This window comes from Sapajus apella, unplaced genomic scaffold (assembly GCF_009761245.1).
Source record: "Sapajus apella isolate SASKATOON/1434 unplaced genomic scaffold, GSC_monkey_1.0 scaffold35, whole genome shotgun sequence".
Lineage (NCBI taxonomy): Eukaryota > Metazoa > Chordata > Mammalia > Primates > Cebidae > Sapajus > Sapajus apella.
Window position 1 is genome coordinate 2,995,042 of NW_022436975.1, and position 22,589 is coordinate 3,017,630.

The 22,589-nt window shown below is 34.7% G+C and overlaps 1 protein-coding gene across 1 annotated transcript in view; it reads left to right on the top strand.

Annotated features, from left to right (window-relative positions):
* SNTG1 (syntrophin gamma 1) overlaps positions 1-22,589 on the top strand; it is a 384,071-nt gene that overhangs the window by 119,051 nt on the left and 242,431 nt on the right. Inside the window, exon 8 of the mRNA XM_032296050.1 lies at positions 17,480-17,562. Coding sequence (XP_032151941.1) covers positions 17,480-17,562 — 83 coding nt within the window. The remainder of the gene's footprint in view (positions 1-17,479; positions 17,563-22,589) is intronic.

Genomic DNA, 22,589 nt, shown 5'->3' on the forward strand with positions numbered 1-22,589 from the left:
TCTTTCTTTTTCTTTCTTTCTTTCTTTCTCTTTCTTTCTTCTTTCTTTCTTTCTTTCGTCTCACTCTGTCATCCAGGCTGGAGTGCAATGGTATGATCTTGGCTCACTGCAACCTCCGCTTCCCAGGTTCAAGCAATTCCCCTCACTCAATCTCCTGAGTACCTGGGACTAGTAGCACGTGCCACCACACCTGACTAATTTTTGTATTTTTAGTAGAGATGGGGTTCCACTATGTTGGCCAGGCTGGTCTCGAACTCCTGTCCCTGTGATCTGCCCACCTCAGCCTCCCAAAATGCTGGGATTACAGGTGTGAGCCACTGTGCCTAGCCAACATTCTTTTTTTTTTTTTTTAACTTGTTTTTTAAGTTCTGAGGAAAAAGTGCAGACTTCTTACACAGGTAAACTTGTGTCATTGGGGTTCAGTGTACACAAATCAGATATTAAGCTTAGTAACCACTAGTTATTTTTCCTGATCCTAACCCTCCTACCACGCTACACTCTCTGAAAGGCACCAGTGTGTTTGGTTCCCCTCTATTTGTCTATGTGTTCTCACCATTTAGCTCTCACTTCTTTTTATTTATTTATTTATTTATTCATTTATTTATTTATTTTTGAGACAGTCTCACTCTGTCACCAGGCGCCAGGCTGGAGTGCAGTGGCGCGATCTCGGTTCACTGCAAACTCCGCCTCCCAGGTTCAAGCAATTCTCCTGCCTCAGCCTCCCAAGTAGCTGGGACTACAGGTGCATGCCAGCAGACCTGGCTAATTTTTGTATTTTTAGTAGAGACGGGGTTTCACCATGTTGGTCAGGGTGGTCTCGATCTCTTGACTTTGTGATTTGCCTGCCTCGGAGCTCTCACTTCTAAGTGAGAATGTGAAGTATTTGGTTTTCTGTTCTTGTGTTAGTTTGCTAAGGATAATGGCCTCCAACTCCATCCATCCATGTCCCTGCAATGGACATGATCTCGTTCTTTTTTTGTGGTGGTATAGTAATCCATGGTGTATTTGTATAACTTTTTTTGTTAGCCAGTATATCGTTGATGGGCATTTAGGTTGATTCGATGTCTTTACTATTGTGAATAGTATTGCAATGAATGTATGCATGCATGTGTCTTTATAATAGAATGATTTATGTATTTTGGGTATATACCATTCAACTCAGCAATCTCATCACTGGAAGCTTCTTGTACAAGGCTTTTGGAAGTTTTGTAATTTTATTTTACTACAATAAATACCTAAGAATGGAATTGCTGAGTGACTAGATAGATGCATAATTAACTTGTTAGTAAATTGCCAAATTTGAAGGGGTGCAGTAGCTCATGCCTGTAATCCCAGCATTTTGTGAGGCCAAGGCCAACAGATCATCTGTGCCAGGAGTTTAAGACTAAACTGAACAACATGGCAAAACTCCATCTCTACAAGAAATATTTAGCTGGGCATTGTGGCGTGTGCCTGTGATTTCAGCTAGTTGGGAGGCTGAGGTGGGAGGATGGTTTGAGCCTGGTAGGTGGAGGATGCAGTGATCTGAGATCATGCCAATGTACTCCAGCTTGGGTGACAGAATGAGACTTCATGTCAAAAATAAATGAGTAAATTAAAATATACAAAATGCCAAATTTATTTCCCAAGTGATCATATTTTTTATTGTGGTAAATAACACAACATAAAATGTACCGCCTGTACCATTTTAAGTGTTCAGAAGAGTAATCTTAAGCCTATGCACATTATTGTGTAACATATGTTTATTTTCTTTATTCATCCATCAATCAGTGAGCGCTTAGGTTGGTTCCACATCATGGCTATTGTGACTAATGCTGCAGTGAACATGAGTGTACAAATGTCATTCACAAGTTTGCTTTCAGTTATTTTGGATATATACTCAGCAGTAGTATTGCTGCATCATATGGAAATTCTATTTTTAATTTTTTGAAGAATGGTCATACTATTTTCCATAGTAGCTGCATCATTTTTACACTCTAAGTAACAGCGGCAAAGCTTCCAATTTCTCCATATGGTCACCAACACTCCTTATTTTCTGTTTTTTGCTTTGTTTTGTTTTGGTTTTGATAGTATCTATTCTAACGGTTGTCAAGTGGTAACTCACTGTGGTTTTGACTTGAATTTCCCTGATAATCAGTGATGTTGAGCATCTTTTCACATATATGTTGGCCATTTGCATATCTTCTTTGAAGACATATCTACTCAGGTCTTCTGTCCAGCTTTAAATCTGATTATTTGTTTTGTTGTTGTTGAGTTGTAAGAATTCTTCAAATATTCTTATTATCAGACATACAGTTTGAAAATATTTTCTTCTAATTCAGAGGTTGCTGCTTCACTCTGTTGATCATTTTATTTATTTTACAAAATTCTTAATTCTTCTGTAGTCATGTCTATTTTGCCTCCAATGCTTGTGGTTTTGGTGTGATAGTCAGGAAATAATTGCCAAATCCAATGTCATAAAGATTTTAATCTAAGTTTTCTTCTAGGATTTTTTACAGTTTCAAGTCTAATGTTTAGGTATTTAATTTGTTTTGAGTCAATATTTTATACATAGTATAAGCGCCCAACATTCTTACCGTGAGGATATCCAGTTTTACCAATATAATTAATAGAAAAGAAGAATTAACATGTTTGTTAACATAATTTGATTGCATTTTGAGAATTAATTTCAGGGTTATTCTGTTCCATTCTTCTGTGTGTCTGCGTTAATTCCAGTACCACATTGTTTTGATTACTGCATCTTTGTAATGTATCTTGAGGTCAGAAAGTGTAAAGCCCCAGTTCTGTTACTCTTTTTCAGGAATTTTTTTTTAACTATTCAGAATTCTTTGAGGCTCCATATGAATTTCAGCATAGCTTTTCTTTTACTGTGAAATAATACCATTGCAACTTTAATAGGGATTGCATTGAACCTATACATCACATTGCTTAGTGTGGACATTTTAACAATATTAATTTTTCCAATACATCAACATAGGATGTCTTTCCATTTATTTGTTTCATCTTTAATTTCTCAATGATGTTTTGTAGTTTTCAGTGTACAAGACTTTTTAACTTTTTGGTTTTGATTATTCCTAATTATTATTTTTGATTCTATTATAAATTATAAATAAAATTGTTTTTATTTTTTACTATTAATGAGAAGAAATGTAACTGACTTTTGTGTGTTGTTTATTCTGCAACTTCCTTAAATTTGTTTATTAGTTCTAATAGTTTTTTTTGTGTTTAAACTTTAGAGTTTTCTACATCTAAGCTCATATCAGCAAGGAAAAATAATTTTACTTCTTCTTTTGGACTTGAGCAACATTTATTTCTTAGTCTTGCCTAATTGCTTCTGGCTAGGACTTCTGATTGCATGTTGAATAGAAGACTTAAGAGTGGGGATCCTTGCCTTATTCCTAATCTTAGAGGAAAAACTTTCAGTTTTTCATAATTCACTATAATGTTAGCTGTGGACTTTTTATACATAACCTTTATTGTGTCTAGGTAATCTCCTTCTATTCCTAGTTTGTAAATTGTATTATGTTTTAAATTGTGAAAATGTATGGAGTTTGGCAAATGCTTTTTTCTTCATCAATTGAGATGATTATGTAGATTTTTTTTTCCATTCTGTTTGTGTGGTATGATAATTACATGGATAGATTTTTTTTTTGTTTTATGTTGAACCATTCTTGCATTTCAGGAATAAATCGCACTCGATCATGGTGTATACTCTTTTAAATTTGTTGTTGAATTCAGTTTTTTATTATCTTTTGGAGGACTTTTGCATTAATATTCATTGGGAGTATTAGTTTCTACTTTTATTTTTGTAGTATTTTGTCTGGTTTTGATATCTGTATAATGCTCACCTCAAGTTGGAAACTGCTTCCCCCTCATCAAATTTTTTTGAAAGAATATGAGAAGGATCAGTGCTAATTCTTCTTTAAATGCTTGGTAAAGTTCTACAATGAAACCTTCTGGTTCTGGGCTCTTCTTTTATTGCGAGTAATTGATTAAAGATTCAATCACCTTACTAGTTATGTATCTGTCTGTATTTTTTATTTCTTCCTAATTGATTATTGGTATGTTGCATATTTCTAGAGAGTTATCTCTTTTTTTTTCTAGATTATCCAGTTTGTTGTCACCTAATTGTCCATATTTGTCTCCAACAATCCTTTTTGTTTCTGTGGCATCAGTTGTAATGTCTACTCTTTCATTTCTGATTTTTATTTACATTTTCTACTTTTCTTTAGCCTAGCGCAGGTTTTGTCAATATTGTTGATCGTTTCAATAAACCAGCTCTTTGCTTAATGTTTCATATAGTTTTTCTGTTTTCCTTTCCATTTATTTCTGCTCTAATCTTTATAATTGCTCTCCTTCTACTACCTTGGGTTTAGTTTGTTTCTTTTTCTAATTTTTTGAAGAGTAAAATTGTAGATCTGAGGCTTTTAAATTATTTCGTAAGGTACTTCTATAAAATACAAATGTTTACTGATAAATTTTTGTCTCTTAGTAATGCTTTTGCTGTATCCCATGAGTTTTGTATGTTGTGTTTCATTTTAATTTGTTAGATATTGTTTAAAATATGTTTAATTCCCTTGTGATTTCTTTTTTGACTGATTGGTTCTTCAAAAGTTCATTTTTTAAATTTCCACTCATTTGTTTATTTTCCAATTTCCTCTCTGCTATTGATTTCTAGTTTAATACCATTGTATCAGAAAAGATATTTGATATGATTTCAATTTTCCTAAATTCAATAAGACTTGTTTTGTGACCTCACATGTAAACTATTAGGGAGAATATTTTGTGTACATGTAAGAGTGATGTGTATCTTATTGTTGAGTGGAGTGTTCTGTATATGCGTTAAGCCAAATTAGACTTTAGTGTCACCCAAATCCTCCATTTTGTCATTTTTTTCTCTGTAGTTGTTCTATAAATTGTTAGAAGTTGAGGACTTAAATGTCCTACTATTATTGTGTCACTGTCTATCCCTTTAATCTGTCAATGTTTGCTTCATATATTTGAGTGCTTGGCTGTTATATGCATATGTATTTTTATAGTTGTTATATCTTCATGATGAATTGACAGTTTTACCATTATAAAATTTCTTCCATTGTAAAGTTTTTTTAATTTAAAGTCTGTTTTGTCTGGAATAAATATAGCCACTTTGCTCCCCTTTTTTATCATTTGCGTGAAATATCTTTCTCTGTAATTTCACTCTCTGCCTGTGTTTGTCATAAACCTAAAGATAGTTTGTAGTTGACAGAATACATAAATATATATTGGCGATATTGCAGGTTCAGTTCCAGACCAGTAAAATAAAGGAAAAATAGCAATAAAGGAAAATGCACAAATTATTTAGCTTCTCAGTGCATGTAAATGTTATGCTTATTCTTATGTTATGGTCTATCATATGATCCATAGTGTCATTATGTATAAAAATACACGTACCTTAATTAAAAATACTTTATGCTAAAACATGCTAAGAATCATCTGAGCCTTGACTGAGTTGCAGCCTTTTTGTTAGCCTCCGTATTGATGGTTGCTGACTGAACAGAGTGATGGTTACCTTAAAATAGACAACAATGAAGTTTGTCACATCCAATAACTCTTCTTTTTATGAAAGATTTCTCTGTAACATGCAATCTTCTTGGGGGATTTTACCCATAATAGAACTTCTTTCAAAATTTGTCCATCTTCTAAAACACTGTAACCGTCTTCTCAACTAAGTTCATGAAATATTCCAAATTCTTTGTTGTCATTTTAACAATGTTCATGGCATCTTCACCAATAATAGATTCCATCTTTAGAAACCACATATGAGATTGGAACAATTTAGTTACATCTTCAGGCTCTACTTCTGATTGTAGTCCTCCAACAATTTCCATCACATCTACGCTTACTGCCTTCACTTTGAGGAATCTTGAACTCCTCAAAGTCATGCATGAGGGTTAGCATCAACCTCTTCCAAATGCCTCTTAATGTTGATATTTTGACCTGCTCCCATCAATATTAATCATGAATAGTCTTAATAGTATCTACAATCCAAATTATTTCCGGGAGGTTTTCAACTGACTGCTCAGATCCATCAGAGTAATCCCTTTATTTAATATATTTCTTAAATAATATGACTTGAAAATTAACATTTCTTTTTAATTCATAAGCATCAGAATGGATTTTGTGTTAGCAGGCATGAAAACACCATTAATCTTGTCCACCTTCATTAGTACTCTTGGGTGACCGAGTGCATTATCAATAAGCAGTAATTGTTGAAAATAAATTGGTTTTGGTGTGTGTTTTGGTGTGTGCGTGTGTGTGTGTGTGTGTGTGTGTGCGTGTGTGTTTCTGAGCAGTAGGTCTCAGCAGTGGAATTAAATATTCAGTAAACCTTGCTGTAAGCAGATACGCTGCCATCTAGGTTTTGTTGCTCCGTTTCTAGAAGACAGGCAGGGTAGATTTATTGTAATTATTAAGGGACCTATCAGGGCCCTAGAATTTTCAGAATGGTAAATAAAAATATGGTATTCAACTGATAGCCGGCGGCTGCATTAGCCCCTAATGAGAGAGTTCACTGAAGCTTTTAAGGCAGACATTGACTTCCTTCTACCTATGAAAGTCTTAGATGCCTTCCTTCTACCTATGAAAGTCTTCTTCTGCCTATGAAAGTCTTCTTCTAATACGAGGCTATTTAATAGATACATCAAAAATCCGTTTTGTAATGAAGCCAGGTGCATCACTGATCATAGCCCTAGTTATACCTTCTAGATAATTTACTAAAACTTCTACAACAGCTCTCATTTCTTCAACTTGTAATTTATAAACGATGACAATTTCTTTTCTTGAGTCCCATAAAGCAACATTTGCTATCTTCAAACTTTTTTTTTCTGTTACCTTCCTCAATTCTCAGCCTTTATAGAATTGAAGAGAGTTAGCATCTTGCTCTGGATGAAGATTTGGCTTAAGGGATGGCTGTGGCTGGTTTGATACTCTATCCAGACCACTAAAATTTTTCTCTTTCAGCAATAAGTTTCACTTAAACATGCATGTGTTCACTAGAGCAGCACTTTTAACTTCCTTCAAACACTTTTCCTTGGCATTCACAACTTGGCTAACTGGCAGAAGCGGCTAAGCTTTTGACTTATCTGGCTTTCAGTGTGCCTTCTTCACTAAGCTTACTATTTTCTAGCTTGTGACTTGAAGTGAGAGACGTGCAACTCTTTCTTTTACTTGAACACTTAGAGGCCATTGTAGGCTTATTCAATGTTCTAATTTCAATATTATTGTATCTTAGGGAATATGGAGGCCTAAAGAGAGGGAGAGAGATGGGGAACACCTGGTCAGTTGATTTGTCAAAACACATACAACATTTATCCATTGAGCTCCTTGTCTTATGTGGCATGGTTTGTGACGCTCCAAAATAATTACAATAGTGACATCAATGGTCACTGATCACAGATCACCATAACACATATAATAATAATGAAAAAGTTTGAAATACTGTGGGAGTTACAAAAATGTGACACAAAAACACAAAGTGAGCACAAGCTGTTATAAATACAGCCTATAGATCTGCTGGATCCACGGTTGTCACAAACCTTCAATTTGTAAAAATCGCAGTATCTGCGAAGCATAATAACAAGCAACGTGTGATAAAAGGAGGTATGCCTGTACCTGGATATTGCTTTTTAAAAGCCACTTAACCACTTTATGTCTGTGAATTGGGAAGTTTATTCCACTTATGTTTAAATAATTGCTGATACGGAAGCACTTACTGCTGTCGTTTTGTTGTTCTCTGTATGTCTTATATTACATGCCCCTCTTTTTCTCTTTTGCTATTTTTATTTGTTTCCTCGTTTTTTGTAGTTCCATGCTTCGATCCTTTTATCAATTTCTACTCTTTATACTTTATAGGTTTTTCTGTGGTTCCCATAGGTATTGCATAGGATATCCTATAAACATCTATTTTAAATGGATAACAACTTAATCACAGTATAAAGATCTTAGTCCTTTACAACCTCTCCCCACCTATGTACCATATATTGGTTTCAAGTTAATGTCTTTGTTGGGGAATGAAATATAGAGATTTCTATCTCACAATCTTGTTATTAATTCCCTTTTACTTAGTTTTTAAAGGAGAAATATACTTGTTAAATTATTATTTCCTATTAAAAATCAGTCGGGAAATAAATAAGTTAATATAATTTATTAAATACTATTAACTGTTTTTAAATAAGCTAATTTAAACTGAGAGGTTTAAATTATGTCAATCACATACCAAATTCTACTGCCTTATGATTACAGCTTGCTCTATTTTATATCCATTAACACGCTTGTATAGGTATACTTGGCCCTCCGTATCTGTGGATACCACATCTGTGAATTTAGCCTACTGTGAATCAAAATTATTAATTAAAAATTAGACAACAATAAAAATAATACAGATAAACAGTACAGTATAACGACTACATACATATCATTTACATTTTATTCGGTATTATATATAATCTAGAGATGATTTAAAGTATACTGAAGGATGTGTGTAGGCTATATGCAAATACTACACCATTTTATATGAAGGACTAGAGCAGGTATGAATTTTGGTATGTGCAGGGAGTCCTGGAATCAATCTCCCATGAAGGAATGACTGTATTGTTATTTTCATCATTTAAATTCTGTATCACAATAAAAATTATTATAAATGCACACTTCATTATAGGATTCTATATTTGTCTACATCTTTACCTTTACCAGAGAACTTTATTTTTTATATGCATTTCTGTTTCTCTCTAGTGTTCTTTTTTTTGGGGACGGAGTTTCGCTCTTGTTACCCAGGCTGGAATGCAATGGCGCGATCTCGGCTCACCGCAACCTCCGCCTCCCAGGTTCAGGCAATTCTCCTGCCTCAGCCTCCTGAGTAGCTGGGATTACAGGCACGCGCCACCATGCCCAGCTAATTTTTTGTAGTTTTAGTAGAGACGGGGTTTCACCATGTTGACCAGGATGGTCTCGATCTCTTGACCTCGTGATCCACCCGCCTCTGCCTCCCAAAGTGCTGGGATTACAGGCTTGAGCCACCGCGCCCGGCCTTGTCTAGTGTTCTTTTACTTCAACTTGAAGAACTCTCGTTAGCATTTTTTGTAAAACAGGTCCAGTGGTGATGAAGTCCCATGGTTTTTGTTATTTAGGAAGATCTTTATTTCTCCTTCACATTTATTGGACAGGTTTGCTGGGTATGTTAGTCTGTATTGGCTGATTTTATTTTCTTTCATCAATTTGAAAGTATCATCCCACTCCTTTCTCCCTATAATGTTTCTGCTGAGAAATGTGTTGATCTATGAGATCTTCCTTTTACCTAAAAATTCGTGGTTTTTTTCTTGCAGCTTTTAAGATTGTCTATTTATTTGTGACTTTTTACAGTGATAATAATGGATTTCAGTGTGAGCCTTTTTAGCCTCATTCTAGTTGGAGATCTTCAAGTTTCTTCCAAATCAATTGGATGTTGATTTTCTTCCTCAGATTTGGGACACTTTTGAAAATTATTTCTTTAAAGAAGCTCTCTGCCTATCTCCCTGTTTTTCTCAGGCTTTTATAATGTATATATTGTTCTGCTTGATAGTATCATATAAACCTCTTAGCCTTTCTTCACTTTTCTCATTCTAATTTCCTTTTATTCTTCAACTGTCTCACCCCAAGCCCCCTCAACAGAACCCAGTGTGTGATGCTGCCCTCCCTGTGTTCCTGTGTTCTCATTGTTTAATATCCGCCTGTAAGTGAGAATACGCGATGTTTGATTTTCTGTTCTTACTTCGGTTTGCTGAGAATTATGGTTTCCAGATTCATCCATGTCCCTACAAAGTACATGAACTCACCGTTTTTTATGCCTGCATAGTATTCCATGGTGTATATGTGACACATTTTCCTTGTCCAGTCTATCATTGACAGGCATTTGGGTTGGTTCCAGGTCTTTGCTATTGTAAACAGTGCTGCAATGAACATACGTGTGCATGTGTCTTTATAATAGAATGATTTATAGTCCTTGGATATATGCCCAGTAATGGGATTGCTGGGTCAAATGGTAATTCTATTTCTAGGTCCTTCAGAAATTGCCACAGTGTCTTCCAAAATGATTCAACTAATTTGCACTCGCACCAACAGTGTAAAAGTGTTCCTATTTCTCCACATCCTCTCCAGCATCTGTTGTCTTCAGAGTTTTTAATTATCACCATTCTAACTGGTGTGAGATGGTATCTCAATGTGATTTTGATTTGCATTTCTCTAATGACCAGTGATGATGAGCATTTTTTCATATGTTTGTTGGCCTCGTATATGTCTTCTTTTTAAAAGTGTCTGTTCATATTCTTCCCCCACTTTTGAATGGGGTTGTCTGTTTTTCTTTTCCTGTAAATTTGTTTTAGTTCTTTGTAGATTCTGGATAGTAACTCTTTGTCAGATGGGTAGATTGACAAAAATTTTTCCCATTCTGTTGGTTGCCAGTTCACTCTAATGATTGTTTCTTTTGCTGTACAGAAGCTCTTAAGTTTGCCAGTATTTTATTGAAGATTTTTGCTTCTATGTTCATCATGGACATTGGCATGAAGTTTTCTTTTTGTTGAGTCTCTGCTGGGTTTTGGTGCCAGGATGATGTTGGTCTTGTAAAATGATTTGGGAAGGATTCCCTCCTTTTGTACTGTTTGGAATAGTTTCAAAAGGAGTAGTACCAGCTCCACTTTGCACATCTGGTAGAATTTGGCTGTGAACCCATCTGGACCTGAACTTTTTTTGATTGGTAGGCTACTAATTGCTGTATCAACTTTAGACCTTGTTATTGGTCTATTCAAGGTTTCAACTTCTTCCTGGTTTAGGCTTGGGAGGGTGCAAATGTCCAGGAATTTCTCCATTTCTTACAGGTTTACTGGTTTATGTGCATAGAGTTGCTTGTAGTAATCTCTGATGGTAGTTTGTATTTCTGTGAAATCGGTAGTGATATCCCCTTTATTGTTTTTTATTACATCTATTTGATTCTTCTTTCTTTCCATTTTTATTAATCTGGCTAGTGGTCTATTTTGTTGACCTTTTCAAATAACCAGCTCCCGGATTTATTGATTTTTTTGAAGGGTTTTTTGTGTCTCTATCTCCTTCAGTTCTGCTCTGATTTTAGTTATTTCTTGTCTTCTGCTAGCTTGTGAGTTTTTTTGATCTTGCTCCTCTGTCTCTTTCAATTTTGATGAGAGGGTGTCAATGTTAGCTCTTTCCTTGCTTCTCATGTGGGGGTTTATTGCTATAAATTTCCCTCTAGACACTACTTTAAATGTGTCCCTGAGATTCGGGTACATTGTCTCTTTGTTCTCCTTCGTTTTGAAGAACATCTTTATTTCTACCTTCATTTCATTGTTCATCCAGTCAACATTCAGGAGCCAGTTGTTCAGTTTCCATGAAGTTGTGCGGTTCTGAGTTAGTTTCTTAATCCTGAGTTCTAATTTGATTGCACGGTGGTCTGTTATGATTCCTGTTCTTTTGCATTAGCTGAGGAGCGATTTACTTCCAAATACGGGGTCAATTTTAGAATAAGTGGAATTGTGGTGCTGAGAAGAATGTATATTCTGTGGATTTGGGGTGGAGAGTTATGCAGATGCCTATTAGCTCCACTTGGTCCAAATCTTAATTGAAGTCCTGGAAATCCTTGTTAATTTTCTGTCTCTTTGATCTTATGGCCAATGGAGTGTTAAAGTCTCCCACTATTATTGTGTGAAAATCTAAGTCTCTTTGTAGGTAGTTAAGAGCTTGCTTTCTGTATCTGGGTGCTCCTTTATTGGATGCTTATATATTTAGGATCATTAGCTCTTCTTGTTGCAGTGATCCTATTACCATTATGTAATGCCCTTCTTTGTCTCTGTTGATCTTTGTTGATTTAAAGTCCATTTTATCAGAGACTAGGATTGCAACTCCTACTTTTTTTTTTTTTTTGCTCTCCATTTGCTTGGTAAATCTTCTCCATTCCTCTATTTTGAGCACATGTGTGCCCTTCCATGTGAGAAGGGTTTCCCGAATACAGCACACTAATGGGTCTTGATCCAATTTGCCAGTCTGTGTCTTTTGATTGGGGCATTTAGCCCATTTACATTTAAGGTTGATATTGTTATGAGTGACTTTGATCCTGCCATTTTGATGCTAGCTGGTTGTTTTGCCCTTTAGTTGACACAGTTTCTTCATTGTGTCAATGGTCTTTACCACTTGGTACACTTTTGGAATGGCTGGTACTTGTTGTTCCTTTCCATGCTTAGTGCTTCTTTCAGGAGCTCTTGTAAGGCAGGCCTGGTGGTGATGAAATCTCTGAGCAATTGCTTGTCCGTAAAGGATTTTATTCCTCCTTCACTTATGAAGCTTAGTTTGGCTGGATATGAAATTCTAGGTTGAAAGTTCTTTTCTTTAAAGTATTTTGAATATTGGCCCCACTCTCTTCTGGCTTGTAGGGTTTCTGCTGAGAGATCCACTGTGAGTCTGATGGGCTTCCCTTTGTGGGTAACCCAACATTTCTCTCTGGCTGTGCTTAGCGTCTTTTCCTTCATTTCAATCCTGGTGAATCTAACGATCATGTGCCTTGGGGTTTCTCTTCTTGAGGAATATCTTTGTGGTGTTCTCTGTATTTCCTGGACTTGAATGGTGACTTGCCTTGCTAGGTTGTGGATGTTCTCCTGGATAATATCCTGAAGAGCATTTTCCAGCTTAGATTCATGCTATCCATCACATTCAGGTACACTTATCAAATGTAGATGAGGTCTTTTCACATAATCCCATATTTCTCAGAGGCTTTGTTCATTTCTTTTCACTTTTTTTCTCTAATCTTGCCTTCTCATTTTATTTTATTGAGTTGATCTTCACTCTCTGATATCCTTTCTTCTGCTTGGTTGATTTGACTATTAAAACTTGTGTATGCTTCACGAAGTTCTTGTGCTGTGTTTTTCAGCTCCAACAAGTCGTTTATGTTCTTCTCTAAGGTAGTTATTCTAGTTAGCATTTCATGTAACCTTTTTTCAAGGTTCTTAGTTTCTTTGCATAGCGTTGGAACATGTTCTTTTATCTCAGAGAAGTTTGTTATTACCCACCTTCTGAAGCCTGCCTCTGTCAATTCATCACATTCATTCTCCATCCAGCTTTCTTTCCTTGCTGGTGAGGAGTTGTGATCCCTTAGAGGAGGAGAGGCATTCTGGTTCTTGATGTTTTCACACTTTTTGCACTGGTTTCTTTCCATCTTTGTGGATTTATCTACCTATGGCCTTTGAAGTTGGTGACTTTCAGATGGGGTCTTTGAGTGGATGTCCTTTTCGTTGATGTTGATGTTGAAGCTATTTCTTTCTGTTTTTTAGTTTTCCTTCTAACAGGCCCCTCTGCTGCAGGACTGCTGGAGATCCACTCCAGACCCTGCTTGTCTGGGAGTCACCTGAGAGGGCTGCAGAACAGTAAGGGTTGCTGCCACTTTCTTCTTCTGTTATCTTCGTCCCGGAAGAGTACCTGCCTGATGTCATCCAGATCTCTCCTTTATGAGGTTCCTCTTTGGATATATTGTGGTCTGGGAGCCACTTGAGGACACAGTCTGTCCCTTATCAGTGCTCAAGTGCTTTGCTGGGAGCTCCGTTGATCGATTCAGAGCTGCTGGGCAGCTATGTTTAAGTCTGCTGCAGCAGAAGTCATAACCTCCTCTTTGCCCAGCTTGCTCTTTTAACTATTATAGTGCATAACTTTTAAAAAATATTCTCTATATAAGCCTTTTGCCAGTGATATAAGTTATAAAAATTTCTCTTTGTCTGCATAACTACATTTTTCACTTGAGGTTGTCTTTGTTAGTAGATACTTTATTTTCTTTTACTGTTTTTGTAACCTCTCTAAGACATACTTCCCTACCCCAAGGTTGCAAAAATATTTTTTCTTGTTTTCCTCTAGAAGCTTTGTTGCTTTAGCTTTTATGTTTAAGTTTATAATATATTTTATAATTTTGTGCATCTTAGTTAAGAATCAATTATATGTGTGTGTGTATATATGTATTTGATATATATAAATATATAGTAATTATTTGATCATACATGTTTGGATCTATTTTGGGATACTTTGTTATTTCTACTAATGTACATGTCTATTTTTATAAATGAAAATCACATTGTTTATTATTGTAACATATCCTAAAGTGACCTAGAATAAATAGGTTCTTCAACTTTGCAAATTTTTTTTTTTTTTTTTTTTTTGAGACCAGTTTTGCTCTTGTTGCCCACAGGCTGGAGTGCAATGGCACAATCTTGGCTCACCACAATCTCTGCCTCCCAGGTTCAAACTATCCTCCTGCATCAGTGTCCCAAGTAGCTGGGATTACAGTCATGCACTACCATGCCCAGCTAATTTTTGTATTTTTAGTAGAGAGAGGATTTCTCCATGTTGGTCAGTCTAGTCTTGAACTCCCGACCTCAGGTGATCTGCTTACCTTGGCTTCCCAAAGTGATGGGATTACAGGCATGACCTACCATGTCCAGACAGACTTTGCAATTATTGAAGATTGTTTGGCTATTCTAGATCTATTGAATTGCTGCACATATTTTAGAAATAGCATGCCAATTTGTATAAAAAGTGTAGTGGAATTTTGAGTGGAACTAAGTTAAATTTATAAACAATTTGGAGATAAAACCCTTAAGTCTTAGTCATTTATTTATTTATTTTTTTCTCAGCACTATATTAGTGTTTTTAGTTTGGAATTATTGTATATATTTCATTAAATGTATTTATATGCATTTTAGGTTTTAATTTTATTGTGATATTTTAGAATTTCATTATGCAGTTGTTTATGGCCAGAACATAAAATACAATTTAATTTTATATATCAACATACTGCAACATAGCATAATTTTATTTTTAGTTCTAGAAGGACTTTTGTGCATCCCTAAAGGTTCTATACATATACAATTGTTATCTGCAAATAAGGTTTGCTTACTCCTTTCCAGTCTACGTTTTTAAAATTCTTTTGACTTGCCTGTTGCAGTGGTTAAGACCTCCATTTTATTTTGAACAACATGTTAAGAGTAGACACCTCTTTCTTTCTACTGATACTAGGGGGGAATAATTCAGTTTTTTGTCATTAATTAGGATATTGGATATAAGTATTTAAAGATGTTCTTTATCAGGTGGAGGAGCACATCTATTCCTAGAATTCTAAAGTTTTTAATTTCCTTTTTTAAAAAAAAACAAAAGTTGATGGTGAATTGTCTGAAATATTTTTCTACATACGTTGAAATATTATGTTTATGCTTTTGTTCTTTAGCCTGTTGATATGGTAAATGTTTAAAAATGGATTTTGGATGTAAAACCAAGCTTGCTTTTCTAGAATAAATACCACTTATGTGGTCATGACGTGACATATTTTTCATATATTACTAGGTTCGGTTTGCTAATATACTGTTTACATATTTTTTTCTTGTATATATCCATAAGGGACATCACTTGCACTTTTCTTCTGATGTTTAGTGGGGTTTTGATATCAAGTTTATTATGTCTTTATAGGAGTTGGAGAGTTGTAACTTCCGTATTTTCAGAAAGAATCAGCTTAAGAGTGATAGTGTCTCCTTTTTAAATTATTGAACATCTTCCTAGAATTATAATTTTTCTTTTGTCTGAATTAATCCTTTGAATGACTATAAGACCCTTTTAATAGTCTCTTCCTTCTTTTGTAAGTTTTGGTTAGGTTTTTAAAAAATGTGTTTGTTCACTTTAAGTTGTCAATTTCTTTCATGAAGTTATTTATCATGTCCTTTCATTATTCCTTTTAACATCAGTTAGCTCTCAGTAATTACCCCTCCTTCATTCATTATATCGGTAACTTGTGTTTTCTTTCTCTTTTTTTCTAAATTATTATTATTTTTTGCTATGTTTATTTAATTTATTTGTTTTTCATAAGATCTGATATTTATCTTAGTAAATTTTCTTTATTATTTTCTCTGTTCTATTTTATTTTTTTCCAGTTTTTTTATTTTATTTTATTTTATTTTATTTTGCTTTGGTTTAATTTGTTCCTTCATTCTTAAGTTGTTGAGATCATTGAGTTTACACCTACCTTCTTTTTGTGTATGTATGTAAATATTTAAATTTCATTCAAATGACTACTTAAGATTCATTCACAGAGTTTGATATGTTGTATTTTATTTTGTTCAGTTCAAAATGTATATGCTTTAAAGTAATACGTATATACATTAAAATGTTGTTTTAGAAGACAAAAATGCAAATAAACTTCACAAGAAAAATAATTAAAACATAGTGTGGTGTTTCTTACAGTTTAAAGATTAGACAAATTATATCCAGATCAGTATAGCAAGAAAGCCTGTGTTCCCTTTCTTAGTTTCAGGAAAATTACAGAATTTTAGAGTAACAAAAAATAAGAATAAAATCATTTTTTAGCATATTTACTATTATGTAAGTTGTGTTCCCTATGACCTATGCTGTTTGAATTCAAGTATAATATTTCAAATATTAATTGAGAGTCAATTATGTTTACAGATAATATTTATAAACATTAGTAACTTTTAATAGTGTCTTTAGAAATGCCAAGTAATCAAAAGTCAGGAACTATGTATACTAATTCTAACTCTAATAAGTTGCTAAATTGGGAAATCTTAGAAAATGGCAAATCTTTAAGACATTACTCATCTTTAAAAAACAAACAGTAAGGTTGGGCACTGTGGCTCACGCCAGTAATCCCAGCACTTTGGGAGACCGAGGCAGGTGGATCACGATGTCAAGAGATCAAGACTATCCTGGGCGTGATGGCCTGCGCCTGTAATTCCAGCTACTCAGGAGGCTGAGGCAGGAGAATTCCTTGAACCCAGGAAGAGGAGGTTACAGTGAGCCAAGATTGCGCCATTGCACTCAAGCCTGGCGACAGAGAAAGACTCTATCTCAAAATATATATATATATATATATTCGTTTTTAATGTATACATATATTAGGAAGTTTTTTAATTGCAATTACACAAGGTTGGATAATTTTAATGAATACTTGAATACAAACTAAGAGCACCTATAAAAACAGAGAACATGCAAACATTTTTGCATTGGGAAAAGTATAGTTTCTAAGGATAGGATTTACCAGTTAGTTGAAATATGACATTAAATAGAACTTTGTAGATAACCAAAATCTTACATTATTCTAAGTATGGTTTCTAAAAGCAGGCCACTTTAGATAATTAAACAAAATAATACTTTTATAAGGCTGTACATTTTCCTTAATAAAGCCTTAATGTTTCTGAAATCAAAAGCAAATTTTTGTAAGTCTTTTTTAGTATACAGATACCTGTAGTCACTTGGCTTACTTGCAAAACTCTGGCTTTAGTATAAGTGAAATAAAATTTTATTGTAGTATCTGATTTACTGGATATTATTGAGTAACCTTGAAATTTTAATGGAAGGCATCGGTTTAGAAGGGTACAGCATTCTCACCAGTGGGGTGTTATGATTTTGTCTCCTCCAGGTGCTCCAAGTGATCAGAGCAGTGGCACCTCCTCTCCTCTCTGTGACAGCGGCTTACATCTCAACTATCATCCCAACAATACAGTAAGATGACCCAGGCATAGCTCAGATTAATAAGGAGATATCATACAGTTTCTAAAAACTGCTGTTGGATCTGATTTATCTGATAGATAGGAAATCCCTGATTGCATCATCATTTAAGTACTATTATAAGCAAGACATGAAAAATAAATAGGTCTGTTTTTTTGTGCCACATTTTTTCCCTCTCAAGTCTGTGTGGATTAAGTTTTTTTTTAAGCAATAGATATAATTAACTTGTGGATGTCGCTGGGGATGTATAATATCATACAATCTTTTTAGGACACTGCACATTATATGTGATTTTAGGTTCAAAATGCTTTGACATTGGTTTAATCGCTTTCTTTTGAAATTACTTAACTAAAAGTAACTATTTAATTTGCCACTTGTTAGAATTTTTTAGTCAACTTTATGCACACTAAATAATTTCTGCAAAGCGAGAAAATCTGATTCACACATTATTTTAACATGTAATGAACATTTAATTATACATGTATTTAACAAAAGATAGAATTAATCTTTGTTTTGTAGGCATTTAATAAAATTTTAATTTTTATTTCCTACTTGGATTTTGAGTAAATTGATTTTAATATCTTATAAACATGTTTGAAGTTCCTTGTTTTTCATTCTTCAAAACACTCACACATTCTTAAAGAAATAATTTTCCCTGGTTATAGGCAGATCTAACAATTATCTTTCATGCTCACAAACAAGAAGAGAAGCAGAACTGACCTTAAGCAGAATTTTATTGTTCAATTCCACATATTATGGTACATACATCATGTAGCTTCTTCTCCCGACTCATATGATTCATCCTGCATTTGACATTTTTGTCCAAATAGTGGCATTTTAGTTCAAAGCAATCCTTTGACACATCTTCAGCCCTGAATGACCTTCATTGTACCTGATTGCCCCGGTATTACTCCTCAGCTGAGTACCTTAGGCCATCAAGTTGTCGACTTTTTTCCATGATAAAAGGAAATTTGCCAAGACCAAAGGTTATCTGTCCAAATGTAAGGACATTCTCTAAAATCAACCTCAGCTGGACATATTTCATTTAGCCATCTTTTAAACTTTTTTTTTTTTGCCAGAGAAATAATTGCCACATAATAAATGTTATTTAAAACCACAATACAGCATGATTGGAGAGACTTAAAATTCATGAGGAAATATACAGTTTTCCCAATGAAAAAAATAATATTTAAAAATGTAACCTAAATATATATTTATATAAATAAAAATTTATATATATATAATATATAAATAAAAAATATATGTATATATATATATAAAATTTATACATATATTTTATATATATGCATATATATATATATATATGCATATATATTCTCATCGGCTCCCTTCTCAATTCTACAGACTTCTTACAGTCTCCAACCAAATTTTTACCTCTTGCTTTTGAAATTGCTTTGTTCACCTTCTTCCCTCCCATTCCAGATGCCTCCGATAACTTCCGTGCTCTCACATTTTCCTTCAGTACTCTGATGGCTCCACCCTCAGTTGCTGGAGGTGTTGGCTATGCCCATTTACAGTTCATCCCTCTTGTCTGGATCCCCTTTGCCTGGGAGTTAGAGCTCACCAAGTGTTAGGTATCACGTGTCCTGTGTCCTGCTTCTGTCAGTCCTCAGGGATTTCTCCTGAGAGTGCCCCCTCCACATGTCTCTCACACAAGAATCTCCATCTCAACTCTGCTCCTAAGACAGAAACAAGAGCAAATTCCTTCAGAGTGGGAGACAGCTGTTAGGAACTGTTTTGTTCTAGGTCTTTCCTTATACCCACAAACTTCTGTATAATAATGAGCAGCAGAAGCACCAGAGTGGCAGGTCTAAGAGTAGAAATCATTCTGGTTTGTTTTTAACCCATTCCATTGACATACAGAAAAACATGTACAGAATAATGCCCTCCCTTAAAAAGCTATAATTACAACAAGAAAACCACTCTAATTCTATAATATGACTGATCCTAAATAAATCCAGTTTTATATAATTTTTAAAAAGTAACTGTCATACATTCTTCTTACTAGAGCTTTATCTTCCCATTTCCAGAGGCACATTTTATTCTCATTTTAGCATTAGGATTGAACATTATTTAGACATTGCTGAAGATATTTCAGTGGAAGGAAATTAAAAGTATTTATCATGATGCTATAGAAGATAATAAAAACATATGAAAACAAAATAAAGTATATTCAAAATAAAGACAAAAATCTCAATGCATATCAATTAAATGCATTTTTGTTGAGAACTTACTCTGTGGAAATAAACTGCTAGTTATTATACTTTGGACAGCAGTTAATTATGATTTTAACACACAAAAAAATTTAAGATCCAGATCTGTAAACAAATTTATAAAATTAACTATAACATAAGCAGAAAAAGAAGAATGAGTAGCAGCATTCTAATAGCAGAGATAAAGAGCTGTAGAGACTTTGAACATCTGACTAAACTGAAATCAACCTAAGTTGAGAGACTACAAACCGTTGTGTGCTTTGTTGCCCACATGGGAACGCTAACCCACAATGGTACCCAGACCATACAGGCTCACACAGACAGGGCTAGCCCGTGCTGTTCCTTCTGTAACTTGAATAAGCTTTGCTGGAAGAATGGTGAGTGGAGAACGTCTCTACTCAGAGATATACAAAATTAGGAGAGGTCAAAGACGTGAAGTAACAACAGACAGTGGACATTTGGAAGGAAGAGTGCATTGTGAGGAAAGTTTTTGTTCCACAGAATATGTGCACATCATACACAGTCTGCTTAAAAGAAACATTTGATTGATTCTCTTATGTGTGTAAATTCTCAGATCTATCCCTGGCTTACAAACTCCCATTTCAACATCTATAGCTTGATCTGAAGCAAATTTTGCGTAAGTAGGTATTCTTCTAGTTTTCTAACATGTCCTTACTGTATTTTAAGGCAGTATTTTAAGTTTGAGGGGAAATAAAGGCTTATACTATATTAGCAACATTCCATCATCCTACATAAAATAGTCCTTCTAAGGATGTGTGACATCACTAATTTTAAGGTAAAGGAGAGTCACTTGTTTTGCCATACAAGACCTTGCCTCCTAAGCCCCAGCCCAGATTCACTGATTTTCTTCTCTCTAGAGATGGAGTAGAAGGATTTGTTTTGTGCTTACCAAAAGACTCTGATTCAGATACTCAGCCAACCAGACTGTACACTTTTATTCACTACACCTTATGCCACCAAATCCTTAATAAAATCTAGGTCGGCAGTCTGTCCTGTGTACAGTTCTGTTTTGGTAAGACAGTTATTCTTGAGGTTATTATGTGGCATGTGTAAAGTTTTGGAAAAAGTGCAAGGACATAAAAATGTTGCTTTTTCCAATCATATTATTAATATTTTAGGAAACAATATTTTTGACATTGTAGAGTAGGGCTCCTGAAAAGTAGTCATGTTTCTCAAAAGCACAAAAGCGATTTTATATTTTATGCAATATAAAATAAAATAAATCTGACTATTATTCCAAAAAATGATTGGAAAGTAAATTTATATTCTATTTACATAAATTTACATAATTTTATACTCCTTTAAGTAAGGAGAAAAATTCTTTAAAGGATCGCTTGTGTTTCACTGTAAACAACAGGTCTATAATATGAAATACATCAACTCTGTTGAGTCAGATAACTGAAGTGGGACTTATTACATATTTCTTATAAAGAAGAAACATAAGAAAGTGACATAGTTATACCTTTGGTAGATAAAGGCATCAAGTCAAGATGCCACAAGAAAGAATGTCAAAGGCCACATATATTTCCATACCTGTCAATCTATGAAGTGTATTGATATGCTTTGTAAAACCTACCATACTCATGTATTGGTGATTAGTCAGTCCTCAACATCTCATTACCCCTGTCTTTAACAATCTTTGACATTTTCTATCCCATTTATTGATGAAACATAAAATTTGGGAGAAATTATTGTCTTTTATGAAAGATGAGACAGCATCTTTAAATAATATACCTGAAGCTGTATAACCAAAGTGTGAAGTCATCAAGTAAAAAAATTCAAATTATTTTTCCAATGTTTCACCTCTGATTATCAGTGTTGAATGTTAAATGTGTTGCAGTAGATCTGTTGGCTCTGCTATCAAAGAAGTGTCAGTCTGAGTGAATCCTGGGGGTGCCCTTTGCTGGCTGGGTGACTTGGGCAAATTGTTTGCTTAGAACTTAGGAGTGTGTGTGCACTGGGCTTCTGGGAGGTAGTTTCAGTCATTGCCAACCTTGCTTTGGGCAACTGGCTGGGTCTTGGGCCACTTTCAATCCCTGTGGCCATTTGTGGCCTGGCCACAGAAACCTGGTTTGTTTATCCAAGTCTTCCATGCAGTATTATTGCTTCCTCATGTTCCCGCATGAAGAAAAATAATAAATATAATAAAATGCTTCTTAAATAAACCTTCTTGGCTTATGCCTGTAATCCTAGCACTTTGGGAGGCTGAGGTAGGCGAATCGCCTGAGGTTAGGAGTTCAAGACCAGCCTGGCCAACATGGTGAAACCCCATCTCTACTACAAATACAAAAATTAGCTGGGCATGGTGGCAGGCACCTGTAGTCCCAGCTACTTGGGAGGCTAAGCAGGGGGATCACTTGAGCCCTGAGGGTGGGGGTTGCACTGAGCTTTGATGGTGCCACTGCACTCCTAAATGATAGAGGAGAGCCTGTCTCAAAAAAAAAAAAAACTAAAACTGAAACACCTGTTTTTCCATTCAAATATGGACATAGTAATAGCTTTGTATTTCAAAGATGTTGCAAAGGGTATAAATCAAGCACTTAGTGCAGGCAGGTATTTTTAAATTTCATATATAAATAGTAACAGTAATGCTCCTAAGAATGTCCTCCCTAAAAATTCCGTGTTAGAAAAAATGTTGCCCATTATTTGAGCATATTATTATTTTTTGAGAATACATTATTTGATACTTTTTACTTACGGCTACCAAGCCATGCATCTAATCAGTCTATTTTCGTAAATGTAAAATTACCATTAGCCTTTTAGATA